The following is a 16,358-nucleotide window of genomic DNA, read 5'->3' as shown; positions in this document are numbered from 1 at the left end:
AGAGTGTTCTGATCTCTGCATCTGTGGTCACATGGCCTCCCTTGTCTTCTGTGTCCCCCGTGTGTCTCCCATAGGGACACTGGCCAGTGGATTTAGGGTCCACCCCGTTATCAAGGGTGATCTCATTTCAAGATAATTGCATCTGCAAGGACTCTTTTTCCAAATAAAGTAAGATTCATCAGTCCCAGGGATTAGGACATGGACATATCTTTCTCGGGGCCTCATCCAACCCATCATGACCACTGAGGTCACATCGCAGTATTTCCCCTTAGGGACCCAGCTCTTAAAAATGACTCTTCCCACTGGATTGGAATTCACCCATCTGTAGGGGTTTTATCACTTTCCGCTCGGGGATGGAAAGGCCAAGTGTAAAATGTGTGGGAGAGCCTCTTGTACTTTTCAAGACCAGTTTTATTAACATTCCCGGGTGAGAAGATCAGGACTTCCCGGAAACATCAAGTGAAGTGTGGACGTGTTTCTGTAAACAGGCATTCCAAGCTTGGACCAGCCTTCTGAGATGTTTGCTGGTGGTCTCACCAAGCTTCCTATGCCCAGGTGAGCCTTCTTTACGGAAAGTGATGCTGAACTGAAGGAGGATAGATGAGGGGGAGCTGTTAATCCCGAATCTCCCAGTACTCCTGGCTCGGGTTGGCAGGAAGCTAACAATTTAGATGTCGGTGAAGATGGCACAGTGGGTTATTACTCAGTGCACAGACTTTGCAAGGAAGCAGCAGCCAGGGGCCTTTTATACCCAACTGGCCCCAACACCAGTGATGCAGAAATATTACACAAAAGAGAAAGCTGTGTTTCTCTGTTTGGCATTTTCCCACTTGCACTGACCACTGAAGACCACAAACACTACCAGGTATGGGAGTCAAGTCAGCCCTTGCACAAATTTGGCCTGGGCAGAGGCGTGTGTCCGGGCGTTCATGGCTTGGGCTTGAGGTTCTGTTTGGCCCCCAACAGCTGTGTGGGGGAGCCAGAAAGTCTTTCTGAGTCTTGACTTTCCCATCTGTAAATTGAGATAATTGGATTACCTGGGGGAAAGGCTTATGCTTGGCACCTGCCACATCTGACAGAGAACAGACTGGCGGGCCAGGGTCATCACAAGTTCATGAGCAGTAATTCTGAATGGTCGCTCTGCGTGGTTGGAAATCCTACTCTGTTTCTCCGGTGGCCTTGGTTGTGAAAATGATTTCACACCTAACCCTTGGTCCTCCACCCGTTCCTCTGTGCCGATCTCACTTTGGCAGCGACTTGCTCCCACTCTCCTGGAAAAATGGAAACCATCAGAGGAGCCTCCCTGGTCTTTGTATGGGGAAATCTACAAACCCATCTCCCCTTCTCTTCGGCCTCTAGGGTCATGCCTCTCCAACAGCTCTGTCTTTTGTGCTCTAGGTCCCCCTCCCTTACTTTATCAGGGACTTTGCTCCGGCGTAATTCCTTTGCTCTGTATCACCAGGTCCTGGCCTCCTAGTGGTCAATACCATCAGCACAGACTCGGTTTTGTAACCTTCATAGTTGGACGAAACCTTCCCATGACCCTTGCATTCCCTTCTAACACTCCCGTTCTCCGCTTCCCTTTGCACTAAAACTTTCTGAAAAGTTGCCTATGATCGTTCTCTCCAATTCACTGGCTCCCATTTGCTGTCCCACCCATTGCAGTCCAGCTTCTGGCCTCCCTGTTCCACTAAGACTGCTCTCAGCAAGGTCGCCCCAAGTCCCTGTTGCCAAATCTAGTGGATGTTTCTCTGTGCTCAGCTCATTTGACCTTTGGGTGGCATTGCACCCAGGTCAACTCTCCTTCTGTCTTGAAAGACTCTCCTATTGGCTGCCTGACCTCTCCTACCTGGCTTTCCTCCTCCCTCCCTGGCCACACCTGCTCAGTCTACTGTACCATTCCTCCCTCTGTCCAGCTTCTAATATGGGAGCATCCCTGGCTCAGTCCCTTCCCTCTTATCCAGTGGGAGCTGGAAACAGTATAAGTCACGTGGTAGCCTAGAGGTCCAAATGTCCCTGAGGCTGCCCAAACTTGGGGGAGGGGAACAGTCTCCGACTCTCAACGACTCTCATCGTAGGAGCAGAGCATTTGTGGCCATCTTCAGCCCCTGGGGCTAGAAACCCAGAAGTCCTGCTCTTTCCTCCTGTCTCCCACCCCTTCCATCTGCTGCTCCTTCAGTAAGTCCTGTCAACACCACCATCGCCCCCACCCCCGCCAGAATAGGTCTCAAATAGGTCCACTTCTCTTGTCTCCACGGCCACCAGCCTCGTTCAAGGCCCAGTGCCTCTCGCCTGGTCCCACCGTTGCCTCCTGCCTGGTCCCTCTGAACCACTTCCCTGACTCGAGGTCCGCTGTTCTCACCAGAGGGGCCCGAGTGGGCTTTGCTCGTGTGCATCACATTATTTCACTCCCACAGTGACATCTCCCCGGTGGTCAGAAGACAATGCAAGCTCCTCGCTCCAGCCTGGGGCCCTCCCCGCCTCGGCTCACCCCTCAGCCCTCCTCCGTCACTGCCATGCGGCCCTGCTGGACTTCCTTCTGTGTCTCGAACAGACCCCCCTGTGCCAGGCTTCAGGACCCTTGGCTCGCACCCCTCGGCTTCCTGGGACACCCCCCTCCCCCCAGGCCCCTTCCTGTCCTTCAGGCCTCAGTTCACCTGTCGTCTCCTCCCCAAGGCCGTGGGGGCCACCACATGACTCCAGGGTCCTATGCCGCGCGCGTGTGTGTGTGTAGAGAGCGCTTCACTCGGAGATATTTGTTTGCTTGTTCATGTGTCCATCTTCCCACAGATTGAAGACTTCGCCGAAGAAGGGCCTGTGTCTGTTCGGCTCCACCCTGAGCGCCCCGCACTGGCCCCAGAGTAAATGACCAGCACGTAGTAAATGACCAAGAAACACTCACTGAGTGAAGGAGAAAATCTGACGGGAAGGCATGGCACGGTGTGGTACCACACATTTCCACACAGCCCGGAACTTTCTCTGCCAGAGCTCTAGCATGCTGTGGCAGCACGCCCTTCTGCCTGTCACACAGCCCCAGGGGCAGTGCTTTCCGTCACACAGTCCAAGGGGCCCCGGGAAGGCCGACATGTCGCGACATGGCCCGACACGCACAGCGTGAGGCCTCGCTTGGATCGCCTGGGTGTCAGCGCTCTCAGCTCTGGACACGTCCGGCTGACCCCAGCCGGCCACAAGGGATCCCCAGCCTTGGCCGGAGGGTCATTTGGGACCCAAGCAACTGAGCCCCAGGCCCCAAGTGGTGGGCCCTTGGCTGCAGACCTGGGGTCATCGGAGCATAATGGGCCTTTGTCTTCCCAGAAGGCCCCGCTCAGCCTCCGGAGGAGAATGGCCCATTCTGAGCACCCGAAGCAGCTGTGTCGTGGTGGCAACGTTGGGGGGGATGGGTAAGCACTGGACTGGGGAGAGGCGAGGAGGCCTGGGCCTCCGCTCTGCTGTGTGACCTTAGGCATGTCACTGTCCCTTTTCGCTTGCACCTCCCTTTGTAGAAAGAGAAGAGCACGAAAGGGCCTCTAAGGAGCATCCGGGTACCAAGGCCCAGAGAGGAACAGTGTCTGCCCAGGGTCACAAGTGAAGGAGGACAGAGTTGCCACCAAGCCCAGGTCACCTGCCTCCCAGAAGGCAGAAGGACTCAGAGGGTCCTGCTTGACTCCTCACCTGTTGCTCTGCCCCCGGGCCCTTGCAGCAGAATAAGGCAGAGAATAAGGCAGCAGGAAGGAGGGGGGCCGTGGAAAAGGAAAGTGGGGCCCTAGCACCCACCCAGCCCTGCCCTTTTCCTCTCCTCTCTGGCCAAGGCACCCAATGAGTCATGAGATTCCACTGGGGTGGGCTTAGTGCCAAAATCAGTGATGACAAGGGACACCCGCCCCCCAGCCATGCTCTTGGCTCTGCAATCTTCCCCTGCTCTGTGTTCCTCCCTCCTGCGCACAGACAGGCAAGAGCGGGCAGAGCGCCCAAACCCCCAAACAGACACAAACAGACACCCACACAGGTACCCAGACCGTTAGCGAGACAGACACCGAGTAGATAGGCGGGCAGAGACAATGACAGTCACACAACTATACGTGCGGACACACAAGCCCCAAGCACACACATACTGGCAAAGAACGTGCTGCCAACAAATACCCAGATGCATGAATGACACAGAGGCAACATGCAGACAGACACACAGGCGCAGGGCACACACGTAACAGAGAGACAAGCAGATGCAACAGACACACCCCACAAACACAACGATTCAGATACATGCGCGCGCACACACACACACGCACACAGCAAAGACTCACACGGTGGCCCACAGGGAGTGACTTGGGGCAAAGGACGAGCCAGATGTCCAGGGCCGCACCCCAGCCCCCTGCCCCAGACCCCACCTGAAACTGACCCATGGAAGTGGGCACTCTGAGTATGGGCTCTTCTCAGGGCAGCCTCCATCTCCCACCCCGAGGATGTGACATCAACCAATACCGAGGGGCCCGCCTTGCCGCCGGATGAATGGAGGTTAGACGCAACCAGGGACTTCCCAGCTAGGAGTGTGTCCAGACCTGTAGTGGGTGACTAAGGGTGGCTGGAGGGAAAGGAGCCAAGTGGTGGCAGGTAGGGAGCCTGCATTCTGGCTGGTGACGGGCAAAAGTCTGTTCCCCTGAGCTGCGGGTTCCCACTAGTCTTGGTCCTCCCAGGTCCCTGCAAGGAGCAGATGGGCCAGCTCCTGGGGTGTCCCTGCTAGTGCTGAGCGCCCCAACCACCCCATGCCCTGCAGCAGGGTGACTCCCTGCCCAGTGCCCCTGGCAGGGGGTAACCCAGTCACAGATGCCCGTTGTCCTGGTCCCCTCCCCACCCCCAGGAGCTGGCCAGCTGAGGACATCCCTAGGCTGGGGGAGGGGTGTGGAGTGGTCAGAGAAAGGGCAAAGGGAATCCCCATGCCTGATGCTTCCCCTCAGTGGGCGGATATGAGGTGCAGGCCTGGGGATCAGGGAGTCTGTCCAGGTGTCATCTTTCATCCTCCCTGCCCTTAGAGTCCCAGAGCCAAGGACCAACCTGCTAGAAGAGGGGATTGTGCAACGGAGAGGTAAAAGGTGAAGGCGGGGCCGGGCGGGACAGAAGACCCATTGTTTGGGGCCCAGGCCAGCCCAGGGAAAGGAAGGGTTTATGCCCCGGGCAGGAAGGGGGGCTCTGCGGGGGGCACCAGCTGCCAGGGCTCGTGCCCTTGGGCCCTGGAGGGAGAGAGGGGCCAAGCAGGACGCCCTCGGGGTGGATAAAGGGGGCAGTGCTTGGCAGTGCTTGGCAGTGCTTGGCAAGGTGCCTGGGCAGGGCAGACCCAAAGAAAAGTTACAGGGCAGGGAGGTGGCCCCCACACCACACCCACCCCACCCCCTCGAAGGATGAGCCGCCAAGGCAGGGTCCTCAACTATCCTCCAGATTCCAGTCATTCCTGGGAACGGAGGCAGTTTGGGGCGGCCCCAAGCCTGGGGGTGGGGTACTGTGACGGGGGGATGGGGGTGTGCACGACTGTTTTTATTACTGAGGGCTTGGAGAGGTTCTTAGAGATTTTTGCTGCCCACACTCTCCCCATCGGCTGCCAAACTTAACTCCAAAACTCGGAGCTCCGCCGCCCCCAATCTCCCCTTCTCCGCTGGAGGCCCTCAGCCCTGCGGTGAAGGCCACTGGGAAGTCCTCACCGGTGTCCGACCACAATCCTTTCAGCTTCAGTTGGAGTTCCGCCCCCTAAGGGAACGGCTGTCAGCAGAGACCCGGCGAGGACAACCACGTGCTCACTGTCCCTCTCACAGGTCCCAGCTCCTGAGTGACAGGGCGACTCCAGGTGTGAGCCAGCGGGCCCCTCCTCCTGCAGCCTGGCGGCCGGGGCGGCGCCGCGGGCAGGGCGGCGCAAAAGGCGGTCCCGCCCCGCACTCCTCGCTTGACTTTTGAGTGTCCCGTGGTCGCAGGAGCCGGGCAGCGGAGGCGCGCGCGGGCAGCCTGGGCACAGCCCGTCACCAGGTAGGGACGCTCCCCCGCGCAGAGGGGAGGGGGTGTATTCAGAAGGAACAGAGAAGAGGGGGCAGGCGGAGGGAGCAGGGAGTCCTGGCAGAGAGGGAGAGTGGAGGGGGGCAGAGGGACACAGGGGAACACAAGCTGGCGGGGGGGGACACCCGTGTCAGGAATGGAGGTTGAAAGAGGGGCAGAGGGACCCAGATAGGAGAGAAGCGTTGAGGGGTGTTGAGCCGGGGCACCGAGAACCCCACAATCCCCGCCTCCTGTCCTTGAAGATCCCCAAGCTGGTCGGGGAGGGGCTCCGTTTCTCGCTCAATCCGCTCCCTGCCCCGGGACGCAGGAATCAGGGTCTTGGACCCTGCTGAGCCCTCGCTGAACCCCCTGGGACTCGCAGCCCCAGGGAGCTGGGAGATCAGTCCCCCCGGGGTGCCAGGGAGTGTCTACTGCCTCTGACCACCTCTGACCCCCGACATCTGCGCTCCCTGGGCCCAGGAGGCGCCATGTGGCCATGTCCACTGGGGCTGCTGCTGCTGCTGGCTGCCCAGTCGGCCCCGGGTGCCCAGCGGGGTCGTGGGCGCCGCGAGCTAGCGCCGGGCCTGCACCTGCGGGGCATCCGGGATGCGGGCGGCCGGTACTGCCAGGAGCGGGACCTGTGCTGCCGTGGCCGGGCCGACGACTGCGCCCTGCCCTACCTGGGTGCTACCTGTTACTGTGACCTCTTCTGCAACCGCACCGTCTCCGACTGCTGCCCTGACTTCTGGGACTTCTGCCTCGGCGTGCCACCCCCCTTCCCCCCCATCCAAGGTGGGCACCAGACGGCCAGGAGGGTGGGTCGCTTCGTCAGCCCCAGACCCAGCGGGGCTCAGGAGCAAGGCTGATGCACTGACGTTTCCAGGGGAGGCTTTGTAGAATCTGGGAGAGACCCCGCCCCACTGTCCGTGCCTCTGGGAAGCCCCGCTCTGATCTAACTTGAATCTTTCCAGCAAGACTGGAAAAGAGAAGATCCTTGGTCAGTGGGATTCCCAGCTGGCCCAGGAGAAAGGCAGCCTCCTGCCCTTTCTCCCAGTCCTGCCTCCATGCCAGACCGGGAAGGTGCTGGCCACGCCTGCTGATTCACCCCAGGCAGATACAGCCCTCAGGGGTTGGTCAGGCTCATCTTAGCCATTCCTCTGCCTTTGCTCACGATTCTCTTCTTACCTGAGGTGGCTGGTCACACCTGGGAGGTGGGGGCGAATCCGTTCCTGCTTTCAGCTCGTGTCACCATCCTTTCCCCTGCCCTTGTCCCTGTCCCACAGAGGAATCATTTGAATCCCTTCCCCCAGTTCTGCGGGCCTGTGGGTGAGAGACCAAAGGCCTTGGTTGTCATCCCAAAGTGCTGTGTTATCTTAGGGGAGTCACTTGCCTTCTCTGGGCCTCGGCTTCCCCATGCCACTCCCACTCCCCATCTCCAACTTTCAAGTCATTTAAATGGCAAAGGCTCCAAGGAATGTTGTGGCTGGCATCCAAGTGAAGCAAGAGGGATCCAAGCTGGGGTCACTGAAGAACTTCCCAGGTAGCAATTGGTATGTGACCCTGCAGGAGAGGTCTTAAGAAGTTATAGTTTGACCAGTTTCAGTGAGGGTTCGGCCGCGCTTGTGCACGCGTGTGCGTGTGTGTGCGTGTGTGTGTGTGTGTGTGTTTGGAGGATTCGGGACACCTGACTTCTGAGGACCTGGCCCTCTCAGCCCATCGTCTCTGGTCCTGGTTCCATTTCTCTTCTCCTCTTCCCTGTCCCCAGGATGTACGCATGGGAGTCGCATCTATCCAGTCTTGGGAACCTACTGGGACAACTGTAACCGTTGGTGAGTGTTTGCGGCTTGGAGGGGGGCTTGCCTTGTGGACCCCGTGGCCCACAATCTTGGTTCCAGTTCTATCCCTGTCACTTATTTGCTGAGCCTGTTTCCTTGTCTATAACACGGGGATTTTTACCCTGCCCGTGTCAGCTAATGAAACAACACTCTAACAGCATTCCCCAGGAGCGGTCAGCCACGGATGCCTGGCCCCAGGTGTGGCCCCTGAGCTGGGAGAGGTTCCCTGTCCCTTCTGGCTCTGGCTGGGCTACTGCCCCTCCCAACCTTTCTTGGTGTCACAGGAGAATCCGGAGAAGGGGGCGCCAGGAAGGAAAGCTCTGACTGCAGCATCCGCTGCCCTGGACGGGATGAGGGTCAGGGATGGCTGAGCTGGAGGCCAGCCAACCTGCAGCAGGGCCTTCCCTGGAATGTGGCCCCTTTTCCTCCCCTCCCCACCATTCTAGTGGGAGGTTGAAGGGTCAGGGGGGCCTCCCTACTCTAGTCTGGGTCCTGAGATGGGAAGTGGAGAGGGGTTGGGTAGGAAGCCTTGAACGCCTGATCGAAATAATGGGGACCCTGTGGCTTTGAGGAGGAGGCCCTGCACCCACTCCACCCCATGGCCTCTTTGTCTGGGACTGAGAGGCCCCAGGGAGGAGGAAACTTTTTGGAATGTATTACACATAAGCTGTTTCCATTGCCTCACCCGTGTGAGGGGTGCTGGGTCACAGTGAGAGTGGGGACTCGTGAGGTTCAGCGTGCATCTGGCTGAGAGAATGCGTGTGTGTGTGTGTGTGTGGTGTGAGTGTGTGTGAATCATGTGTGTGTTTTCAGAAAGACTGAGCTTGCCTACATGATCCTGCTGCTCCTGATTAGGATGCCTCTGGGCATTGATGGGTTAACCTCTTTCCCACTCCTATCCCTGGGGCCTGGCCACCCTGGGCCCCTCTGGAATGTTGGAACCTGCTGCCACCAGCCCAGTCTAGACCTGCTTGGGCAGCCCTGGGGGCAAAGGGGGAGGTGGCAGGAAAAGAGTGACCAGCCCACTGCCCGCACTGGGTGGCCCGGTTCCCTGCGCTTGACACCTGAGTGAGGGTGTGGGGCAATGCCTGTGGGCCGTCCAGGATGCGTGAGACCTCGAGGAATGCTTCGAGAGAGTAAGAGAAGGAAGGGGAACATGAGGAGAGCCTCCCCTCCCACGCAGTCTCCTCCAGCCCTTCTCCAGCCCTCCCTGAAAGTGCCCCCGCCCACTCCTGGGACTGAAGAGCCCAGCCATACTGGGTTTGTTCCCCTTGAGGCTCCTTAAAAGGCAACAAGGGAAGAAGGCAGTTTAGCATCTTCTAATAGCAGAGTTATGAGCTTGTAAAAGCATCGTAGAATTCACAGAATTCCCTGTTTGTCGACACCTATTTATTAAAGACCTACTATGTGCCAGGCACTGTGCTGGACCAGGTGGATGCAGCCAGATGGGGCAGACGGCCCTTGTCCTTGCAGTGGAGCTTCTGGTTTAATGACGAAGGAGCCCCCACACAAATAAACATCTTACAACCTGTGACAGATGTGACGGTGAAAGGGAATAAAGGGGGATCCAGGTTTAGAGTGCAGTGGGGGCAAGGGAAGGCCACTCAGGAAGGGAGATGGTTATGCTGATACCAGAAAGGTATCAGACAAGAAGAGAAGGGGGGCGGAGCAGCTCATGGGCAGGCTGGGAGGTGGGACAGATCTCACTGCAGCTGGAGCTGTGACCTGGGGACAGAAGCCCTGAGGAGGGGCAGGCCACGTCCGTGGGTCTCGCAAGCCATGCTGGAGCCACGCAGAGGCAGACAATCTGATAGATGTCATTGAGAGATCTCTCTGGGGATGGACTGCGGGGTATGCAGCGGGGTGTAGAGAGGCAGGGAGCCTGGGTAGGAAGCCATTGCCGTGGTCCAGGTGACAGGTGATAAGGGACTGGAGGAGGGTGATGGCCATGGAGCGGTGAGAGGCAAGTGAATCCAGAACCTTTCATGGTGTGTCGTCCCAGGATCTGCTGATGGCGGGCGCAGGAATGGGGGTATGCCACACACCTGGAGTTCTGGTTTGAACCCCCAGGGTGGATAAGGCGCTGTGTCCTGAGTTGCGGATGTTCGGGGAAGAGCAGCTTTGGCGGGGGAGGCAGTCTGGGCCATTTTAAGTTTGCGATACACCCAGTGGATAGGAATCTGAAATTCAAGAGACGGGGCGTCCAGGGGCTCCTGGAATGGGAACACTAAGAGCAGATAATGATTCTCGACACCCAAGATGGGCCAGGCCCTGTGCTAATGGCTTTACAAAAGGCTGCCATTAATCCCTGGAAGGGGGGGATGATTCATGTCCTCATTTTACAACAAGAACTTGGAGGGAGGGAGAGACTTCGAATAACTCACCTGAGGTCGCATGACTCTCCAGCGAGGGCCAGAGCCCGGGAATTGATATTCAGGATTCGTGCTCTTAGTCATTTCACGACTCTGCCTCAGTCACTCATGCATCCAATAGATATTTCGTGGGTGCCTACTATGTGCTGGGTTTAGTTTTCTAGGCACCAAAGATACCAAACAAACCCTGCTCACCGGGACCTTAGTGTCTATGAGGAAGCGGGTGTAAAGAGGGCAAATAGCTAAATATATAGTGTCAGGTAACAACGACATGCTAAGGAGAAAAGAAAACAGGAAAGCAGGAGAGGAAGGTGGCCAGGGCAGGCCCCTCTGAGAAGGTGATTTCTGAATGAAGACTTGAATGAAGTAAGGGTGAGCCTCGGGGATGTGGGGAGAAGAGCAGCTCAAAGGTCCTGGGGCAGGGAGCACAGCTGTTGTGAACAGTCAGGGGAGCAGTCTGGCTGGGGCCTCAGGAGCCAGGACTTGGAGGAGGGGGTCACCAAGGGGACAGGAGGACAGATCGTGCAGGGACAATCTTGTTAGCAGGGCAGGGACTTTGGCTCTTAGTCTGTGATGGGAAGCCAAGGGAGGGTTTTGGGCAAGGGGATGGCATGACATGACTTGGGTTGAACAGGGTCATCCAGCAGCTGTGTTAAAAATATACTGAAGTGGGGGTGTAGGGCAGAAGCGGGGAGAACAATGGGGAAGCTGCAGCAGAATCCAGGGGAAAGGTGACTGGCCCATGATGGCTGCAGGACGAATGAGACGTGGTTTGGATTCTGAATGTGTTTTTAAGGCAAAGCCAACAGGATTTGCCAATGAAGCCAATCAGCACGTGAGGGAAGGAGTCAAGGGTGACTCCCAGGCTCTTGGCCTGAGGTTCAGGAAGGATGGACATTTTCCACGGACTGTAGGGAGAGCAGGCGTGGGAGTGGGGGATCAGAAATGCGGTCCGGGATGTGCTATTAGACAACCCAATGGTGGTACTGTATAGCGGCAAGATTCTTGGATCTGGAGAGATCTGGGCAGCAGATATAAACTTGAGAACCGTGAACTTGAAGTTGACATTGAGAGCCACCAGTCTGAACAGGACCATCTAGGGGTTCTTCCATAATCGCTGGCACAGAATCGCAGGCCTGTGGTGACTTCGGAGGCCCCCTCCCTTCAGAGGATGCCCAGCGCCCCTCACCTCTTCCTTCCCTCCTGTTCTTCTAGCACCTGCCAGGAGCAAGGGCAGTGGGAGTGTGACCAGGAGCCATGCCTGGTGGACCAAGACATGATCAACGCCATCAATCAGGGCAACTACGGGTGAGAGGCCCTGGACATGTCCCCACTGGGCACAAACACACAAACCTTCCCCCGAGATGCCTCTGCCGCCAGGCACACCCTCACTCAGAGCTCATTCACGTGGACACTTAGCCAGTATGCGTCTCTCCCACCCACATGCACGTACCTCCAGGAGCCCCAGCCATGGAAGGGCTGTGACTTTCATCCCTTCTCTTTCAGATGGCGGGCTGGGAACCACAGTGCCTTCTGGGGCATGACCCTGGATGAAGGCATTCGCTACCGCCTGGGTACCATCCGCCCTTCTTCCTCTGTCACCAATATGAATGAGATTCACGTAAGTCCATCCTTGCCCACAATCCTGCCATCTCCCCATCGCTTGGGACCCCAGGAACCCTGGCACGTTGCACCCTGCTCCTTCAAGGGCCTGGGCCTAACACCCTCCAATAGGCTGTGTGTTCCTGGACAAATCACTCTCCTTCTCTGGGTCTTAGGTTCCTGCCCATAACAAGATGTGCTGCGCAGGAAGAATTGATGCTCAGATTCTGAGTTTTGTGGTCCCAGCCCGAGCCCCTTGGTGGCCTCCCCAGCCTGGGAAAAATGCTATTCCTTCCAGTACAGCTGGGTCAGGCCCCAAGGGGCCAGGAGGTCACCTTGGTATTTTGGGAAGGGAAGGACAGATAGTGCTCTGGCTAGCGAGCCAGAATTCTCGGAAACAAATACCAGCTCAGTGGAACCCCGAGGGTGGAGAGGGCTTCTCCCTTCTTACCAGTGGGACCCTCTACGGGGAGAAAGGGAAACCAGACCTGGAACAGTCAGAAGGTGAGGAAGGGGAACTTCAGGGGGTCAGGGCGGGGGCACAGGCTACAGGGTCTGTCCCTCAGCGCTGGGTAGGGAGGAGGCAGTTGGCCAGAGCAGCCCTCCCTGCAGAGGGACTTGGGCTCAAGGCTAGGATGACCAGACCCTGCCCCTGCCCTCACTCCCCTGGGCCTCTGCTATTTTCTGCCTCCTCTATTTGCATTGGCCGCCTGCCCGGTCACAGGACCTTACTCCTTTTTCCCTCCCCTGCCCTTTAGGGCCTGAAGCCCAAGGTCCTGGTAGGAAGAAGGAAGTGTCAGATCAGAAGGCGCAGAGGAAGAATGAGGCAGGGGTTAAGAATGGAAAGTGGGTGACCCTGGCCTGGCCACTTCCCTGAAGGCTTCATCTGTGCAACGGGACTAGTCACCCCCACCTGACGTGGGAGAGGCACTAAATGGTGCTTGGGTCTTCCACCGAGTCAGGGTGGAGATTGCCGGAATCCCTCCGCAGCAGGAATACTCAAGGAACAAACCGCAGAAGGCCCTGGACTCTCGGTGGCCCTTCAAAGGCAACGGGCCCCTGAGGGGTCGGCCAGGCCAGAGGCAGGAGGCAGACGGAGTGACTCTTGCTTTGCAGACAGTGCTGCGCCCGGGGGAAGTGCTGCCCACAGCCTTCGAGGCCTCTGAGAAGTGGCCCAACCTGATCCATGAGCCTCTAGACCAGGGCAACTGTGCTGGCTCCTGGGCCTTCTCCACGGCAGGTACGGCCAAGGGCGGAGGCTGGCGCGGTGGGAAAAGACAGCCCAGGCCTGAGCCGCCTGACGGCCCTTCTGCCTCCCCCCACCAGCCGTGGCATCCGACCGCGTCTCAATCCATTCTCTGGGGCATATGACTCCTGTCCTGTCGCCCCAGAACCTGCTGTCTTGTGACACCCACAACCAGAGGGGCTGCCGCGGGGGGCGTCTCGACGGTGCCTGGTGGTTCCTGCGACGTCGAGGGTGAGCAGCAGAGGGTGCGGGCAGGGGAGGCGAGGGGAGGCCGGAACCTCAGGAAGGCAACCCGCAGGAAGGGCCTGGGCCATGCTCATCAGCCTCACTGCCCTCGCTCCCTCCTGCTTCTCCTCCAGGCTCGTGTCTGACCACTGCTACCCGTTCGTGGGCCGGGAGCAGGACGAGGCTGGCCCGGCACCCCGCTGTATGATGCACAGCCGGGCCATGGGTCGGGGCAAGCGCCAGGCCACTGCCCGGTGCCCCAGTAGCCAGGCCCATGCCAATGACATCTACCAGGTCACGCCGGCCTACCGCCTCGGCTCCAACGTAAGTTTGTGCTTGGTTGAGGGGGCAGAGGCGGGGGAGCTGGGAGGTTGGCCAGAGGCTAGAGCCTCACCCCTGCTGGATACTCTCCTCCCCACTCCCAACCCTCCAGGAGAAGGAGATCATGAAGGAGCTGATGGAGAATGGCCCTGTCCAAGGTAAATGCCCCTCATCCTGCCCCCTGGTTCCAGAAGCTTGTGTCTGCTTGAGACTGGACACAACACAGCAGCACAGGTGGTCTGTGGAGCACGGAGCATCAAATCCACTGGGGCTGGGAGTCAGGGGGACCAGGTCCCCTCCCCGCGGGCGGCACCCTGTGGGGGGCACTTAGAGTCTTGGTATGGGCCTGGGCGCGCATCTCCAGACCTGTGCTGCTGGGCTGAGCCGGCCCTGCTCTGACCTCGGTCCACAGCTCTCATGGAGGTGCACGAGGACTTCTTTCTGTACCAGGGTGGCATCTACAGCCACACGCCAGTGAGCCTTGGGAGGCCAGAGCGGTACCGCCGGCATGGGACCCACTCGGTCAAGATCACAGGGTGAGGGGCTGGGGGCGGGCAGAGGGGCTGGGGGAGCAGGGCTTGCACCAGGGGCTCCGAGCCAGCCTGGAATCCGTACCATCTCTCTGCGAAGCCCCATTTCGCAGAGGCGGAAACCAAGACATAAAAGGAGGAGGGGTTTGCCCCGGTCACACCTAGAGGTGGGGGCCTTTTAAGGTTTTCTAAGAACTGTTCCTTCCTTACACACGGGGATAAAATAACTCCCTTGAAAGACAGACACGGATCCCAGGGTTGGCTCAGCCTCTCCCCATCTCAGCACCTACCCCAACTCTGCCTGACCCAGGGACTCCCATCCCCAGTCTTCGGTTCCCCACCGGATATACCCAGAGATGTTCCAGTCACTGATTTCAGTGGTCCATACCATGAAATGTCCTTTGCAGTGGGAGTGTGGGTCCTCCAAAGTACCCATGTTCTTGGAGTCTCTTCCTTGTGGTTCCTGGCACCCACCCCTCCCTGGCTCCCCAAGTGAGGAGGGAGGGCAGGCAAATGTGTGAGATCCCAGAGAACTGGTCCCCAGGATGTGGGGCCCTGCAGGGAGGCCCAAGTTCTCCCCCTTTCTGTTCACCCCCTTTGGTTATCCCTTTGGCACCCTCCCCCACATGGGTGTGAGTACACAAACTTCCAGAGGTGGAGACTGAGGGAGGTAGAGAGAGGGATCTGGAAGGGGAAGGCCCCTGGGGTTCCAGCCCCTGAAAGCAGGTGGAATCAGCTCCCTTCTCCCTCCATGGCTCTGCCCCCCGCCCCCCACCAGGTGGGGAGAGGAAACACTGCCTGATGGAAGGACGCTCAAATACTGGGTGAGTCCCTGCGCGGGGTGCCCTGCGACCGCTGCCTCCTTCCCCTCCCCCCACGCACAGCCCCCCTCACCGCCCCTCCTCATTCCCAGACGGCGGCCAACTCCTGGGGCCCAGCCTGGGGCGAGAGGGGTCACTTTCGCATCCTGCGCGGCGACAACGAGTGCGACATCGAGAGCTTCGTGCTGGGCGTCTGGGGCCGCGTGGGCATGGAGGACATGGGGCACCGCTGAGGCCCTGGCACCGAGCCGGGCCGGCCGGCGGAAGAGCCCCTGGGGAGCACCCGCCCCGCCCCTCCCGACGCAGCTCCGGGCGCAGGCGGGCGCCTGGGGTCTAATCCCCGCGCGCAGGTTCCGCTGACGCAGGGCCCGGCCTGGGAGCCGCGGGCAGGCGAGGCTGGCGGAGCCCCCAGACCTCCCAGCGGGGATTGGGCAGGGCCTGGCCCGGGAGGAGCGGGCCTGAAGATCCCAGGCCCCGGCACCCCATCAAGACCACTAAAGCCAGGACACCCCCAAGTCTCCAGCCCACCACCCTATCCCACCCCACCCCTGTACTTTTATTCTCCAAAGATATTTATTTTTCTTTTCACTGTTTTAAAAATAAAAAGAGTACTGATCACTGTGGTACCCTCGAACTTTGGGGAGTGGAAAGCCAGGCCGGAGATGGTGTGGCAGGTGGCTAGACAGCAGAAAGGACCACCCAAGGCCTTGCTGGTTGGCAGGGGTGGGTAGACTAGAAATCTTAGCCTCCATTCAGCCCTAATTGCCAGTGGCTCTGGGCGCTGACCCACTTGGAGGTGGGGCATGGATGGCCTGTCCTCTGGCCCCCAGAGAGACATGGGCCCGTGGGAACCACCTTTCAGACGCTGAGTCAGCGCTGCCTGGTGGGGGAAGCCATACCCACCGATCAGCAGAACTGGCGCCGGTGCCCAGCAGGCAAGGGGGGCACAGCCCCACAGAGGCCGGAGCCTCTGTCTCTGCAGATCAGCCTCTCCAAACCACCCAGGCGAAGCCCGCTTCCCCACCCCCACCCCCCACCCCGAGCAGGCCTCTCTGAGCCCTCTCCCTACCCCACCTCCCTGGGCTCCCAGCGCCAGCCCAGTCCTCGGCCCACCTTTCAAGGCCATCAGGACCCACTGCCCCAGCCTCCCCGCCAGAGCTTCTTCCCCTGGTGCGCAGGCAACCCCGGTGTCCTCACTGCCCCCACATGTCCTGCAGATTGACGGGCATTTGCACATGCTGTTCTCCAGTCTAGATGCCCTTCCGTTCCATCTGCCACTTGTCCCACTATTTCAAAGCCAACTCCGGGGTTCTTTCATTCAGATAGTAGTCGATGGGGCTGCTGAGGTGCCAGGTGTTGTGCAAGGGACCCACGCTTTCCCAAACCACGCC

The 16,358-nt window shown here is 59.0% G+C and overlaps 1 protein-coding gene across 1 annotated transcript; it reads left to right on the top strand.

The window, feature by feature from the left end:
• Positions 1-5,576: 5,576 nt before the first annotated feature.
• On the top strand, positions 5,577-15,585 carry TINAGL1 (tubulointerstitial nephritis antigen like 1). Its single transcript, XM_045898230.3, has 12 exons — positions 5,577-6,009; positions 6,496-6,807; positions 7,781-7,844; positions 11,438-11,530; positions 11,729-11,843; positions 12,941-13,064; positions 13,151-13,301; positions 13,430-13,619; positions 13,729-13,774; positions 14,029-14,152; positions 14,925-14,970; positions 15,060-15,585. The coding sequence occupies exons 2-12, from the start codon at positions 6,504-6,506 to the stop codon at positions 15,198-15,200; spliced, it is 1,398 nt and encodes a 465-aa protein (XP_045754186.1). The 5' UTR covers positions 5,577-6,009; positions 6,496-6,503; the 3' UTR covers positions 15,201-15,585.
• The last annotated feature ends 773 nt before the right edge of the window (positions 15,586-16,358 follow it).

This window comes from Mirounga angustirostris, unplaced genomic scaffold (genome assembly GCF_029215605.1).
Source record: "Mirounga angustirostris isolate CCGP_5_RB_7025 unplaced genomic scaffold, mMirAng1.0.hap1 SCAF_4, whole genome shotgun sequence".
In the NCBI taxonomy this organism is placed as follows: domain Eukaryota; kingdom Metazoa; phylum Chordata; class Mammalia; order Carnivora; family Phocidae; genus Mirounga; species Mirounga angustirostris.
Note: the sequence above shows the minus strand (reverse complement) of the source record. Positions and strands in the feature narration are given on the sequence as shown.